Source organism: Lissotriton helveticus, chromosome 3_1, assembly GCF_964261635.1.
Source record: "Lissotriton helveticus chromosome 3_1, aLisHel1.1, whole genome shotgun sequence".
Taxonomy (NCBI): domain Eukaryota; kingdom Metazoa; phylum Chordata; class Amphibia; order Caudata; family Salamandridae; genus Lissotriton; species Lissotriton helveticus.
This window is the reverse complement of record NC_136061.1, coordinates 295,550,145-295,566,993: the sequence shown is the minus strand read 5'-3', so window position 1 is coordinate 295,566,993 and position 16,849 is coordinate 295,550,145. Positions and strand designations below refer to the sequence as shown.

Genomic DNA, 16,849 nt, shown 5'->3' with positions numbered 1-16,849 from the left:
TCATGACGAACATTCTATAGCCCTGCGTCTCGGCCCGGCTAAGAATATATCACACGAGCCATCGGTCGAACATTACCAGCTACTGGTTAAATCGAAACCAAAAGCCATGGAGTCTAAAACGAAACCGAAACTGCTGGAGACAGTCTTCGGATCGAAGAGTTCGGATCCATCGGATTCGACAAAGAAAAAAGTGTCGACGACCCTGTGGGGTCACAAGTAAGGGGTGTTGATCCGAAGATCGGTACGCTGAAGTCCATAACTAAAGTCAGGCACGTCGAACCGACGAGGTCGACGTCGACTGACAGTGACACAAATAAGGGACTCTAGGCTCGGAAGGTTCTCGATCCGAAGCAACGAGTCGACAGGCCACAGTTCGTCAAAGGCCTCGAGCCGAAGCCCATGAGCGTCTCGAAGGACCACGTCGAGGCAGAAGAGCGTGCCTCCAACACAACAGGCACCTAAGTCGACGCAAGGCCAAAAACATATTGGCGAAACAACGAAGTCGGTCGGACCAATGACGACGCCAGCCCCAAAGAAGGTCAGTCAGTCTATAAATACTATGCCACCGATAAAATTCGGACTGCCCCCAACTGCACGGCCTAAGGCGCTCGATCCGAAGACAGGGATCGAAACGTCCAAGCAGGTGTTGATGGGGAAAAGGAGTCATTCTCTTGAAAAGGACATTGTGTACTAAGAGCCCTCCTATGATGAGCAGTCGAAGCTACATATCAACTCCGACTCTGGCAGACTTACTATTTATCAGAGGAAGATCAGGTCAGAAAATCCTCTTGAAACATATAAAATTCCACTCAAAAAGAAAAGGGATTCTTCCACATCACCTGTCCTTTTTGAGACTGTAAGGTACCATGACCAGGACACCTATGCATACTCACCCACACGCAATGATGAGGATGTGGGGTATGACTACAATGAGGAATTTAATTACCCTGTGGACACGGATCAGGATGACCAGACTCAAGCCTGGACAGACCCTGTCGACCCAGGGGAGTCGCAGACTATTCCTGACACTCCTTCTTATCCTGTCAAGACTTCGCCAACGGAGGGTACAGCTGCGTTTAACGCATTAATAGAAAGGGCAGCACACAATCATGATGTGGAAATGCATGCTGACCCCATTGAAGAAGACTTCCTATTTGAAACTTTCTCCACTTCAGAACAATCAGTCAAAACATTGCCAATGTTGAAAGGTGTCCTTAAACACGCAGGAGACCTTTTCAAGGAAACTACAAGACCAAGGGTTGTTAACCCCAGAATCGAAAGAAAATACAGACCGGCACCTGTGGACCATACATATATTAAGGGACAGTTGCCATTGGACTCTTTGGTGGTATCAAATGCTCGTAAGCGTGCCAACTCACAAACCACTGGTAATGCTCCTCCTCCAGACAAGGAGTCTAAGATATTAGAAGCTTCTGGAAAAAGGGTGGCTGCTCAAGCAGCTAATATATAGAGAATTTCTAATACACAAGCCCTATTAGCCAGATATGATAGGGCTCATTATGACACACTAGAGCAACTGCTACAACATTTGCCTGATGCCTACAAGGAGGGAGCAGAAACACTGATACAAGAGGGAAAACTCATATCTAACGCATCCATTAAATGTGCGCTAGACGCAGCAGACACCGCAGCCAGGGCCATCAATACAAGTGTCATGCTCAGGAGACATGCTTGGTTATGCATCTCTGGGTTCAAACCTGAGATTCAAACCACATTATTAAATCAGCCTGTGAACCCTGATTACTTATTTGGTCCTGATGTGGACACAATATTAGAGAAGATTAAAAAGGACACAGAGACAGCCAAGTCTAAGGGTGCCTTGCAGTCGCAACAATTCAGAGGAGGCTCCTTTCGTCGCTCCGGTAACAGAGGAGCTGCACGAGGCCAGGCATCCCAGCAGACTCCATACAATAAAGGGAGCACGCAGACCACCTATAATAAACACAATATAGGTGGATACCGTGGCAACAGCAACAAAGGCAGAGGACGAGCGAATAACACCAGATCCTCCGCCAATACTAAACAGTGACGCCTTGTCACTGCCTCCAGACCATGTAACACCGGTCGGGGGACGATTACAACAGTTCCTGCCAGTCTGGGAAAGCATTACCACAGACAGGTGGGTGAGACAACTTATCCAGTTCGGCTATTGTCTAGAGCTCACCTCCACTCCACCCAACATACCCCCAAGACACCGTCCTATGTCCGCAGAGCACATACACTTATTGCAGCAAGAAGTCATCAGCATGCTGCAAAAAGGGGCCATAGAACTCGTACCTGTACAGCAACAAGGTACAGGGGTATACTCGCTGTACTTCTTAATCCCCAAAAAGGACGGGTCTCTCAAGCCAATACTGGACCTCAGGCCCCTAAACCAATACATCTTGTCAGAACATTTTCACATGCTCACTTTACAGCAGGTTCTACCATTGCTCAGTCAGGAAGATTTCCTCGCAACACTAGACCTAAAAGACGCATATTTCCACATACCGATACATCCAGCGCACAGGAAATATCTCAGGTTTACCATACAGAATCAGCACTACCAATTCAAGGTCCTGCCTTTCGGGGTGACAACAGCCCCTAGGGTGTTTACCAAGTGCCTAGCGACAGTAGCTGCGCACCTACGGAGGAACCATATTCACGTCTACCCCTATCTGGACGACTGGCTTATCCAAGCAAAGTCAGCCCAGCAATGTGCCAGCCACATGTCCCGCACTATTCACCTCCTACACAGCCTCGGATTCTCATTAAACTACCCAAAGTCTCATCTTCAACCCCCCCACGTACAACAGTACCTGGGAGCAACAAAAGACACTCTGGCAGCAAAGGCGCAGCCAAACTCAGCAAGAATTAACAGCATTCAATTACTGATTCAGAAATTCAGACCCCAACACTCGCTCACAGCAAGAGTGTTTATGCAGTTAATAGGCATGATGGCCTCCTGCATCTTCATAGACCCTCACACGAGACTATACATGCGTCCGCTTCAGGAGTGCTTAGCACGGCAGTGGAACCAGTCTCAAGGACAATTGAAGGACCTAGTGTTGGTGACCGGTCGCGCATACAACTCTCTGCATTGGTGGAACCCACAAAACCTTTGCAGGGGACGACCGTTCCAAGAGCCTGTACCACAAATCGTGCGGACGACGGACGCATCTCTCCTGGGATGGGAAGCGCATGTCCTCCATTACACAGTGCAGGGACTAAGGACAACACAGCAAAAGAGGATGCACATCAACCTGCTGGAACTGATGGCAATCTTTATGGCAATGAATCGTTCAAAGTACATTTGTGCAACAAAGTCGTGTTGATCCGGACGGACAACATGACTGCCATGTACTACATACAGAAGCAGGGAGGGACACACACTCCACAGTTGTCACATCTAGCGCAAAGCATGTGGAAGTGGGCCATTCAGAGGAACATATTCCTCATGGCAGAACACCTCCCAGGCAGGGACAACCAGATGGCGGATCTGCTCAGCAGACACAGCCACCAGATGCACGAGTGGAGATGCATCCCTCAGTGCTACAACCGTACTTCCAGCAGTGGGGTCACCCAGAGATAGACCTGTTCGCCTCAAGGGAAAACGCAAAATGCCAAAGCTTCGCCGCCAGGTTTCCACATCCGCAGTCTCAGTGCAATGCGATATGGATGAACTGGTCAGGCATATTTGCGTACGCTTTTCCACCAGCCCCGCTCATTCCACTAGTGGCACGCAAACTACGACAACACTCAATGACCCTCATCCTAGTTGCTCCAACGTGGGCGAGGCAACCGTGGTACACCACGTTCCTAGTCACTTTCCGTGGTGCCTCATCAAAGGCTGTAATTAACACCCAGTCTTTTAACGCAGAGCCATGGAGACATTCAGCACCCAGATCCGCAACAGTTCCTGAAGTCATAGAGTTTGGTTACCTGAACTTGCCTCCTGACTGCATGAATATTATCAAGGAGGCAAGAAGATTTGTTATCAGAAAGCTAAACGCACATTAACAGTTCCCCCAAGAGCGCATTCAACACGCAAGTTAGGGGCATCCATGGCTTTCCTAGGGAACATTCCTCTAGAAGAAATATGTAAAGCAGCCACATGGTCTACCATACATACATTTACCAAACACTACTGTGTAGATGTACACTCCAAACAGCAAGCAGCTGTAGGACAAGCTGTTCTCAAAACTCTTTTTCAGACTGCTGCAGCTGGCACGGGCAACCACCGCTAAGGGGAGGACTGCTATCCATTCTATGCACAGATATGAATTCAGCAGCCCACATGCCTCGAACGGAATATGCTACTTACCAGTATGCATCTGTTCTTGGCATGTAGGGCTGCTGACATTCATATCGCCCGCCCTCCTCCCCCGGTGCCTGTCGCAGCTGTAGCACTCAGAATTAATCTCTAGCATGGACATCCCTTACTGTATCATACGCCATCTCTGTCACAATGGCGAAAAACAATCTGAGGATGGAGAGGATGCCCATGCGCACTGTAGTCCAGGGGAGGAGCCACCTATCTCGTGATACTTCGAAGACTCTTCCAGGACAACAATGTGCAATCATCCGGACCCAACACTAGGCGGCGATCTATGCACAGATATGAATGTCCGCAGCCCTACATGCCAAGAACAGATGCCTACTGGTAAGTAGCATATTCCTTATCAGTGGATCTCTTAGGCTAGTATTTCTCTTAAATGAAAACATAGGTTTTTCAAAGGGGAGTTTATTCGATGTCAGAATTGGCCATTTTCTGTTAATGATTGTTTTCACGTCGTTGGACGATGAATTGTATGTGGTGACACATATAATTTGATCAGGCTGAGTTTTTGCATGTGTCTCCAGGAGTGCTTCTCTAGGTGTGTTGCCTGCTCTTTTGTTTGCTTTCTCTATGATCTTATTAGAATATTTCTTTTGGTGTAGTTTATTAGTGAGGTATGCTGCCTCCTTTTTTTAAGTTACAAGGTCAGAGCAATTCCAAAATGGTGGCGCCTAATCCTCGCGTCTGAATTGGAGGGGGCCTTGGAAGAATTTTGAGTCTGGATCGGGGGCCCTGTTAGGAGTGGTGCCCCCGCTCACCAAAGCAGCTTAACAGAAAAGGCCCATAGGGTGCGCGATGGTGCCGGGGCCCATAGGGTGCGCGATGGTGCCGGAGCCCACCCGGAGCGTGTGCGGCTTAGGCCCTGTAAAGTACCAGAAGAGCTGAGGGTGGTGATCCCTGGGCCCGACGGTGCAAACGGACTGCGGGAGCCGCCGAAGCTTAACTCGCGGCCACATCGCTGAGGGCCCAACTAGAATACAATAAAATAAATATTTAATTGTCTATACAAACCACGAGAGGCCCGGAGATGCTGGGGGTGATCCCTGGGCCCCGACTACAGGAAATACCCATGGGAACAACTTGGACCGGAATCCACCTATGCCATAACACTGTTGAGGAGCGGAGGGAGCCACTGTGTGGGCTCTCTCCATCCGCCCGGTTGAAAGTAGACATACTGGGATGCCTGTGCAGTGCCTAATGAACGCTATACATGCCGGGTGCACAACAGACTTCTGTGGTAGTATCACTGGGCGCACCACAGAGCTGACCTCGGAGATAAAACTGGACTGGATCCCCCATTAGCCTGTGAGAAAAAAGACAAGACCCCCCGTGAGAGATACCTAATCAATAAAATACCTGGAGGAGCCAAAGGCCAAGACTAAGAGCAAGTGGGTTTGTTGCACGAGGATCGGGCTTGAGGGAAGAGCCTCCCTGAAGAAATCATAGAAGACCATGGGGCAGAAGTAAGAAGCCCCAGCAAAGTATAACAAGCATTGGCATATCCAATAGGTCTCGTATTTGGGACCTTATAAGTGTTTAGCCATGCAACAGTTGGTGGTGTTGCACCAAGGATATTCTGCTGCAGAACTAAATACTTATAGGGTCCAAAAAGCGAGACCTATTGGGTATGTCAATGCTTATTTGTTTTTTGTTGCCGTTTTAAGTTGCCAGATCTATAATAGCTGGACACGGTTTTTGTTAACAGTGCTTTGCATCAAATGAACTTGTTTTCATTGCTCTGAATGTTGTTTCCATTCTGGTTGTAGGAAGCAGTCATTCACAGGGGTGTGAGGGTTGCCCATGCGCGAAACTTTTTTAAATGAGAAAAAGTTTGGTGCAGGCGCAATTTACAAGTGTGGAGTGAGTGAGCCCCAGGCAGCATGACTCACTCACACAGGAGTTCATGCACTGCACCTGCATACTCAGCATAGTTTAAGTAAACTCGACCCACTCCTTCCCAGGCATCGAACACATATTTACCAAGAAACTCTGAGAAGAGCCTGCCTGCAGCACTGACAGCTGGTGGTGTGTGTGTGTCTGGTGAAAGCGTGCACTGACGGCTGGTGGTGTGTGTGCCTGGTGGAAGCGTGCACCGACGGCTGGTAGTGGGTGTGCCTGGTGGAAGTGTGCACCAACGGCTGATGGTGTGTGCCTGGTGGAAGCGTGCACTGACGGCTGGTGGTGTGTGTCCCTGGTAGAAGTGTGCACTGACGGTTGGTGGTTTGTGTGCCTGGTGGAAGTGTGCACCAATGGCTGATGGTGTGTGTGCCTGGTGGAAGCGTGCACTGACGGTTGGTGGTGTGTGTGCCTGGTGGAGAAGCGTGCACTGACTGCTGATGGTGTGTGCGCCTTGTGGGGAAGCGGGCACTGACGGCTGGTGGTGTGTGTGCCTGGTGGAGATGCGTGCAATGACGGCTGGTGGTGTGTGTGCCTGGTGGAAGCAGGAGCATTCACAGCAATAGAAGACACAAATGAAACTGAGGGAGGGGGAGTGCTAGCAGAGGACCCTGATTACAGCAATAAAAACACAGATGGCAGGTGTGCACATGCTCATGAACGCAAGCTGGAGGCCAGCACTTTTAAAAGCCACTTACTAAATGTCTTGAAGAGACAGCATGCGCTGTCTCAGGTGAGACCTAAAAAAGGGGGGGGAAAACAAAAAAATTACGGTTGAGATCACCTCCTTGCTGGGGGCCCCTGGTTGTTCCTGTCCCGGGGCCAGAGAAAGGATCGAGAGATAAGACACGTCTGAGACCACCTTGTATGGTCAGAATATGGGCAAGGATAAAACAACAAGGGGAGTGCAGGCCAACAAAATAATGCAATACACACTACTAGGCCCGACAACATCCGAACACAAAAGAGAACCTGAACAGACCCAGCATCATGGTACTATGGTGCAAGACAAAGCAGAGATTTTAGACGCCATCAGAGATTCCTGAGTAGCGCTCGAAACAAAAATGGACCCAATGGCAATGGATATTAACCACTTGTGTCTAGACTTGCAAAAAGTGGCAGACCGAGTCACTAGCACAGAAGGAGAATTAGGTTCACTGCGATAAGTAGTTCAGCGGCTACGCACGATGGTGACCTTGCTCCACAAACAGTCTACCTGCTTGGAAGATAGAGCAGAACGCGCGGAGGGGAGGTCGAGAAGCACTACATCGGATTTCCGGAGAAAGCAGAGGGTTCAGCGGCGGATCTTATCCTCGAGCAATGGATAGGGTCGGTGCTCAGAAATATCCGACACTTCAAATGTTTGCCATAGAAAGGGCTCCCTGCGCCCTGGGGCCCCCACCGAGACCTGGAGCACCACCCAAAGCCATAATTGCCCTTTAATTCAATTTAAGAGACCGAGATCTAATACTGAAATATGTGCGTGCTCATGGCCCTCCCAAGTTTGAAGATCGAGACATTCATATTTACCCTGATTATACTAGGAAAGTACAGGATCAAACAAATTACTTCCTGGGGGTGAATGACGACTTGGAGATCTTAATATTAAATACAGCCTGATGTTTCCGGCCCGGCTTCGAATACAACACGAAGGCAGGGTTTATTTTTACACCACACCGCAGGAGGCCACAGACTGAATGGACTTCATAGGCCTCGCTGGGCGGGATCAAAAGCAAAGCTGGCGAGAACAACGAAGTGGACCACCGAGGACAGCATCGTAACGCAGGGGAACAGGGACATACACCTCAGAACGCACTTGAGATGGGACTCCTCTTTGTGGGCCCTGACTGCATCCTGCGGACTGAGCTGGAGGGGTTTGCAATTGCCCTACTCTGCCTTGTACAAGAGACCCAGTCACAGGAGGAGGGTAACCCCAGTTAAACTGAAAAAAGACCTCCGAGGTATAGTGAAACTGTAAAGGGGGTGATGCTGAAGATAGTTATGGACAAATGAAACTGTAAGTACAGGAACTAGCAGTAAGGGAAACTGTACTGCGATAATGGTTAAGTCAGGAGAGTATCCCTGAAGGACTGCGAGATAAAGACTGGTATTCCATGGTTGGGACACGGTTCCGCCACAGTCCCGTTTAGGATGTTCCAGCTGTGGTGCACTGGAGCTGCCTTGCTAAACCTTGGGTTGGGCGGGGTGGCAAGGTGCCTGGAAGTCTGGCTGTAATTTAGGAGTTAGACTTTCTTTGGAACTCATTTACTGTATGTGTTGTATTGCAAAGTTGGGGGAATGGATGCAGGGTGGGGGGAATTTAATGTAGGTCGTAGTCCTGACTCCTTAGACAAAGGTTGCGCTCTGGGGATCAGTTACTACTGCCTGGGGGGGAGAGGGTGTTGGGTTATTGGAGATTGCACAGTTTTGTTAAAAAGTTCAATACCGGAAGTGCGCAGAGAAGATATCCCACAATATATATAGGTTTAAACGGGGTGTTTGCCTGAGCTGCTAGGATTGCTTCCTCCCAACGATAGAACGAGTAGCTACAGCACAATAAAATGCAGTTATGAAGGAAGATAGACAAAATTACAAGTTCATAACATGAAATTTTAGAGGACTAAATAATATGTTCAAAAGAATCTGGGTGGCTACATATCTTAAAACGATACAAAGTGGACATAGCTTTCTTTTAAGAAACACACCTGTGGGGAGATTGCTTAAATATGTCCAACGAATGTGGAGGGGTCTTTTTTTGCGACATCCTACCATGGATATGCCAGAGGCGACCTGATATGGGTGGCACCGGGAGTCCCATTTAGAGTGGAAAATTCCAGCCCAGATCTATTGGGAAGATGTGCGATAGTGGAGGGAACACTAGATTGGCGGAAGGTTTGCCTGATTAACATATAAAACCCAAATAATGATGCTGGCTAGTTCCTTGGGTTAGTTATGCGACAGATAGATCTTGCACCAGATAGATTGTTGCGGGAGACCATAACTGTGCCTTCGATGGTACACTAGACAGATGCCCCCCTACCCCCCCCCGGAGACCAGGGGCCAAACAAAAGAACAGAGAATCTATGCATCCGATGTTAATAAATTACAACCTGGTGGATATCTGGCTGCATCACAACCCCCACCAAACAGTGTGCTCAAGTCACACACCCGCTACTAATACATATAGCAGATTGCATTACTTATTCATACAGAAAGGGGCAGCTAATAGAATTGAGGAGGCACAATAATTGGCTCAATATTTATCTGATCACTCCCCTCTACTTACAGTATATACTATGGGCAGGCTGAGATCTAAGATTCCGCTTTGGAGGATAAATACCGAAGCATTAACTGATCTAGTATATAAGGCTACGATTGGCCAGGAACTTCAAGGGTGATTCGAAATAAACTGGAATACCGCCAGTACTAAAGCAATGGAATGGGAGGCCATGAAAGTAGTGCTAAGGGGGGTATGTAGGTCAACTGAGACCAGTGTTAAAAAAAAGTGCCAGAGCAAGATTTGAAACGTCAGGAGCAACATTTGGCCACCTTAGAAAAAGCACTCTTCATAGATATAGAGGGACCTAGTCAATGGACAGCACAACACCAACAAAATAGGGAAGCTATGGGATACACTGGAAAAATATAATAGGAATAAGTGCAGGAGAAAGTAGTATACAGAGGGAGATAAAGCGGACTGTCTACTGGCACATCTAATTAGTATGGAGACACAACCAATCCTAGCAATTAAAAATGGTCTATGAATAACACGAGATCAATAAGGCATTTGCAATCCATTTAAATACAATATACTCAGAGTGCCTAAACCCCACACATACCCAGACCTTACAAACATATCTGGCGGGTATGGAGGTGCACAGCCTGGACCCTGGCTCAGGAGAAACTGGAGGGCCCTATTGGAGAAGAGGAAATAAAAGCAGCAATGTCCCATCAGAGAACAGCTACATCTCCAAGTATGGATGGCCTGACTGCTGAATTTATAAAGAATATGCCGGGGTGGTGACTCCCAGGTTCCTAGAGGTAATTGAAGACGCAGGAAGCATTAATAGTGATGATTCCCAAGCCAGGGAATGACCCATCAATTCTGAACTCGTATAGACCCATCTCTGTGCTAAACATAGTCCTTCAAATTATCAGTAGGCGAGTAGGTTGCTTTCTTGTCTTCCACAGCTGATACATGTGGATCAGCCAGGGTTTATACCTGGAAGGAATACGCTGAGGAATATTCGCCCTCTTGCACATATAATGCAGACTTTTGGGGGGAAATAGGAGGAAAGCGCACTTGCGTTTCTAGTTACCAAACAAGCGTTTGACTCTGTCCGGTGGGAATATCTCTGGCAGGTCCTTCTAAAAATGGGATTGGGTTCTGGGTTGGTAAACTGGGTCAAACTACTTTTTGCTGGACCCATGGCGAGGATCCGGACGGAACGGTTTGTATCGGATGCTATATTGCTACAAAGGGACACGCGGCAAGGGTGCCCGCTGTCCCCGGTGCTATTTGCCCTCGCAATGAAGCCACTGACATGTCACCTCCGGATTGAGCTGCAATGTCAAGGTATTAGGATAGGCCAAACGGAACATATAGTGTTATACACGGAAGACGCATTGGTCTAATTGTGACATCCGACCCATTCGATCCCTATATTGCTTCACGCATTGGAAAAGTTTTCCGGGGCCTCTGGCTTACACATCAATAAACAAAAAAGGTGAGAGTAGAGTCCCAAGCTCATTTTTTTCTGCGCTGCAGTTTTTATCACCTAACCTCATTCACCACAGGACTTTAGCATCCCAGAGAGTGTAGCAGCTTCTATACAAAAACATCCCAGAGCTCCTCCCTCACAGTGAGGGGGTTGTAGGCCTCAGTGGAACTAGAATTTTCCATTGGGAGGCGATACCCAAATGATGAAGCATGTCACCTATGGTGAGTGAGGGTATTCGTCTTAAAGGGATTTCTCCCCCTTAGGGAGAATTGATACTTTAACATAATCTGTTACTTCTAGCACACACCGTTATTTTAGACCCAAGGATTTTTTGTTATTTATCTGAATAAGAAGGGGATTATTTCCTTGCAGGTCTTAAAAATGTAGTCCCTTGGACCCTCCACCCATTGTTATTGTTGTTACCAAACTGGAATCTGTACCATACCTCAGGATGTGAGTTGCCAGAGACAAGGACGCCTTCTTTGAATACAATATAAGGAGGATATTAACAGGCTTGGGAGTATAACGTTCTGGAACACCCTAAAATTATCCCTGATGGAAAAAGTTGCTTTAATTTAATTGGTAATACTACCCAGATGTTTGTACACAATGCAAGGATATTTCTATGAAATTCCACATAGAATATTCAAAGAGCTAGACGTACTTCTCACCCAGCTGTTGTGGAATGGAGAGAGATGTAGGGTAAGCTAGGAGGTGATGAAAAGACAATGGGGCAAGGTAGGTTTAGAAATCCCGGACTGTGTTATATTATTTGCCATCCCAATGCAACATGCAATAGCATGGCTTGATATGGATCCCTCATGGGAGCGATCCCTGCTAGAGAGTACCTATGGCAGACAACAGGTGGGCGCGCTTCTCTGGATACATGTCCCATTCGGAACAATACCCTCCACTAATTGGACTTATGGCCAAAATATGGGATAGAACGACTGAGACTTCTTAAAGGTGTGCCTTATGCACCGGAGGCAGACATTTAGGTCATGCCACAATTTGCTAAAAAGAACGAGCAATGTTATTCGAAAAGTTGAAGGAGGGGGTTGTCTCATGGTCTCTGACCTATAACCAGAGAATAGGTTCATTACCTACCAGGGCGCTGTGGACACATTCGGACTGGGGCGGGACAAATCCTACAGTATGCCAAGATAGAAGCTACAGCACAGCAATCATGGCTGAGATTTCCGGATGCCCTGGAGCATATATATGTTCACTGGTCATTATAATTAAAATGGCGGGTGGTTGAAAACTTGTTTACTATTTATACAGGGCACTAAGAGAGGATAAAAAGACTACACCCTTGAAAGTAGAAGAAAAGTGGCAAGAGGCCAGTGAGCACATAACTGCAAAAGACTGGGAAAGGATCCACGTCAGTGTCCATAAAGTATCAATATGCAATAGATTTAAACAAATACAATATAATATAGTCCACATGACCTACCTTTCACCCAGGAGGCTTCACACTATAAATATATCCAGAGACCCCAAATGCCCCCGATGTCAACATACATAAGCAGATTTTGCACACATGATATGGCATTGCCAAAAAATACAAATATACTGTGCTGAAGTTTTAGAACAACTGAATGGAACTGGATGGAAAATAGCCTTGTAGATAAAAGCCTGTCTTCTTGGTTTGATCCCCAAAAATCCCAAACGTTAAACTAGCAGACGATTTTTGATGATGGGTCTTATGATCGCCAAGAGGAGAATAGCAAAACCCTGGTTGACTCCGCAGGGCCCACAGCTCGAAAAATGGAAGAAGGATTTAAAAGAATGGACAATGGCTGAGGAAAACCATTTGAGAAAGACTAGGAAGAATGATAAGCTCCCAGAGGTACTGATGGCATGGGGGGCAATGATACAAGAAATAGAAGAGACGGCCTCGTGGACTCAATCTGAATCGCTGGATGAGGAACGCCACAGTATGACGGCTACACATAGTCCGGAAACAAGGGCATAGACACCTAAAAGACTAAAATAGATATGGATATCAGGTATCATCTGACAGGAACCAGTAGGGGGGGGGGGGGGTTCCTTTTTTTTCTCTTTGGGGATTGATATGATCATTAGTCATTGTAATTTATGTTCATGGATTGTAACTCCGAAGGGAGAAACTGAAACCAAAATGTTTTCCACTCTAGATATAGAAAAAAGTAAATAAGGGATTTATTTTTTCCTTTACATGCTGTGGTAATGGAACTATAATGAAACATAACATATAAATACTGTAACATGTATATTGACTATGCTCTCTTTGAAATAAAGAAATGTTTAAAAATAAAAAACAATTTGTTTTCTTTCCAGGTGGATAAACTAGATGCCTCTGAATCACTAAGGAAAGAAGAGGAACAAGCAACAGAGACGCAGCCCATTGTCTATGGTAAGCTTACATACTTTATACTGCCTCTGTGTACTCGGTTACTTTTGCTACACCCTGTCAGGTTATACAAGCTACGTGTGAAGGAACTATAAAATTAGCTTTGACAATTAAATATGAGTGGAATACAGAAGATTAAACATGCTAAAAGTACATTATAGCAGACCAAGAAATTCAGAAACCTGTATGGCCCTTGTTTCAATCAGAATGATTTGAGTGTTTATAAAGCATGTTGCCTGTGATTATATATGCCTTCTCTTATGAAACTTGCAGTATTCCTTTAGATTTCTTTTTACTATGAATATTGCAGGGATAGAATATTTTCTTTTGTGTTTGCTATATAAGGAATTAATCCAGATAATGGTTAACTCTTTAAGTACAGTAAATTGCATCGTCTTACATTAGTAAATCATGGTGACGTTTATAGCAAATAGGCCAGATGCCTGTAGAAATTATGGAGGGTACCAACATATTAGCCGTCTTCTACGAAGATTGCACAGAGGGAGCTTTTTTGTTGAAAGATAAAGGATTCGGTGCACTTTTGTGAACAGGAGGCGCAAGACTTTTTACAGTGATTGATCAGATTTGAGACTGTAATGTGATTAACTAAATGTACAGGTATGTGCAAGGTCACAATTATTGAACTTACACTTGATAAATAATGTATGGTTTCTTCATAGGGGTGTTGCCATTCCATCTTATACAATAAAAGCATTACATGTTAATCTCCTATACTAAGGTGATTGCACATGCAGAGTTTGAGGTCTCTAAGCAGTTGGCACCACTCTTAGATAAATTAATTCAAGTATTGATTTGCATAAGTACATAATATTAGCGAGGATTTTGTAAATGAGCCGGCCTAGTATCATTGTTTTCTATTCAGTTATCGGGCATATTGCTGGACAGCTGTAGGCTTTATAAAGTACAGTCAATAAGAGCACTTTCATAGAATTAGAATATTTCATAGATAGTTGGCAAGCAAGTTTAAGTGCATTTCATGGATCGAACGACTATAAGATTTATTTTGCTGTACTGCAAGTTATTTTTCGAGAGCCGATGTCTTATTTTATTGCCTTTCTTTTCTCTGGTGTGGCAGGTAAGATAATGTGACAAACCCTGCCTTTTTCTGTGTTTTAAAATGAGTGAGCTATGAGGATAACAGGTGTTTTTTCGGAAGCAGACTAAGACCCACTTTTCTATAGCAGATACGTAGGAAAGTGCAGTCTTGATATTGTGTTTATATATTATAGCACACCCTCAATTCTACTGCTATATTCATATAGTCCCTTGTAATACTGAGGAGACCATTTATGGTAACTCATTCAACGCTCTTCTAATAAATGTAGCACGTTATTTCCTTTGTCCATTGCCACCCAAAGTTTGTTGAGCAAAGCCTTGACGTTTCAAGTATAGTGTATTCATACAGAAACACTGATTTTCCTTAGTTCGGAAAGGCATTGGCTTTAAACCTAAATTATATTTTATAGCAATATAAACTTCAACCTTTATGAAGTGTGCTAGAGTACATAAAGCGGAAAAATGTTCAAGGGCATTGACTTAGTGCAGACATTGATCACATCATCCACGTCAAAGAACTAATAAGGCCCCGTGAAAGTTGGGAAGAATTTCAGCTTACCTCGAGGAGTGGAATTCTATTGCAGTAGATAGAACATTGGATCCTCCAACTACTAAACCATGGACACGCTGGAATTTATCCAAAAACCTCCCCACACTCCTCCAAGCAGAACAAAGTACCAACATCTGCAGCCACTTTAAGCCAAAATACATTGCGTGATGTAGAAAGGAGCTTGGGAACTTGTTCCCAAATCCCGGCCAAATGAAGGATTCTGGTCGTGTTTCTCCACAGTGAAAAATAAATCCAGAGAATGGAGACCCTCTTAGCTCTTAGTCAGCTAAACAAATAACTCAAAAAATAATTATATTGATATTTTGGAGCAATAACTCACCCTGGTACTAAACCTGGTGGCCCACAGAACTAGGCGCCACCCCCTCACCCATGCCAGAATCATCCTGTACACCAACCTCACCATGAGACCTCAAATCAACTGTCAGCTCTGCCCGCTTCCACATACTTTGCAGTCTGAGAAAAATTGTCAAATGGCTCCCACCTTATACCAGAAAGACGGTCACCCAGGCTCTCATCATAAGCAGACTGGTCTTCGCAACAGCCTTAACTATGGCATCTCTGCACACCTGCTACACAAGCAGCAAACCATCCAAAACGCTGCCCCCAGACTGATCCTCAATCTTCCTCACCGCACGCACATCATACCTCACCTCTGAAAATTACACTGGCTCCTCATTCAGAAACACGTCCAGTTCAAGATGCTCCCCCACACCTACATGGCACTTCACAACAAGGGTCCTACCTTCCTCAACCACTGTCTACACACCCACCAACCTCCTAGATGTTCCAGATGATAGCTGGGGCAATATCCACAAGTAAAACTTTAGGGACTAAATGGAAAATATTCTTCATATGGTGTAATTACCAAAAACTGTGCCTAACAGCCTTGCGACATCAAATCTAACTGTATTTGCTAGAATTAGCACAAACATGCCTCAAAGATACTCCCATCAAAGTACATATAGCAGTTTCCTCTTTTAGACTGGAATTGGGTTACCCTTGTTATGCACTAACCTGGTGATCAAAGAATTCATTAAACTTTTTTCCTGTTTTCCCACCCATAAGTCATCCACCAATCTGACCACAATTGAACAATGCAAGTGTTGTGTGAGTTGTAGCAGTCTGTCCTCTTCAGCCAGTAGTGTTCCGGAATCTCTTCCTTTAACCTTAGGTCAGAGACCGAGTATAACTTGCCCAATTGAAGCTGTTGAAGCAGGGGTCGTGGATGCTTGGAAGGAAGTCAGTATTATTAACTAGGGGAGACCTACTGGAACCGGCCTTGCATGTAATTTATTTCCAAGTGTCCAACAGGATGTGTGGTTGTCAGCAGAAGAGGACTTCCCAGCCAGACTTGTTAGGGAAGCCAAAGAATACGGTGTTCTACTTCGATTCGTCCTTTGTCTGGAATGCCATTCTATTCCAGGACTGGTCTGAGTTGTGCTACCTAAAGTTACGTGCATATGTTCGGTAACCCCAATCCTCCCTCTGCTCTGCTTTTATAAAGGGCAATCCTGATAGCTCTGAGTACGATTTTTCCTGACCTACTCAAAGCCCCGCCTGACCCGGTCTATCATGGAGTGGGAGAGTCTGCGATATGTAGAACAATCTAAGCATGAAGTTCATCTTTACTGATGCAAGCCTTCCCAATCATTTCTAGCCGACCCCAATGGTATAACTCCTTATAGAGGGCCTGAATGATTGGGGGTAGGATCTGAGGGGAACATTACAGCCATAAAGGTTTGCCATGAAATTGGGCCAATATATACCGAGATATTTCGCTTCTGTCATCCTTACACTCATCTGAATGTGTGGATTATCGAAGAGGATCCCCCTAGCAGGGGTTGAGACTT

The 16,849-nt window shown here is 45.7% G+C and overlaps 1 protein-coding gene across 1 annotated transcript in view; it reads left to right on the top strand.

Annotated features, from left to right (window-relative positions):
- Positions 1 to 16,849, top strand: part of CLTC (clathrin heavy chain) — a 987,367-nt gene that overhangs the window by 938,708 nt on the left and 31,810 nt on the right. Inside the window, exon 31 of the mRNA XM_078679837.1 lies at positions 13,279 to 13,354. Coding sequence (XP_078535963.1) covers positions 13,279 to 13,354 — 76 coding nt within the window. The remainder of the gene's footprint in view (positions 1 to 13,278; positions 13,355 to 16,849) is intronic.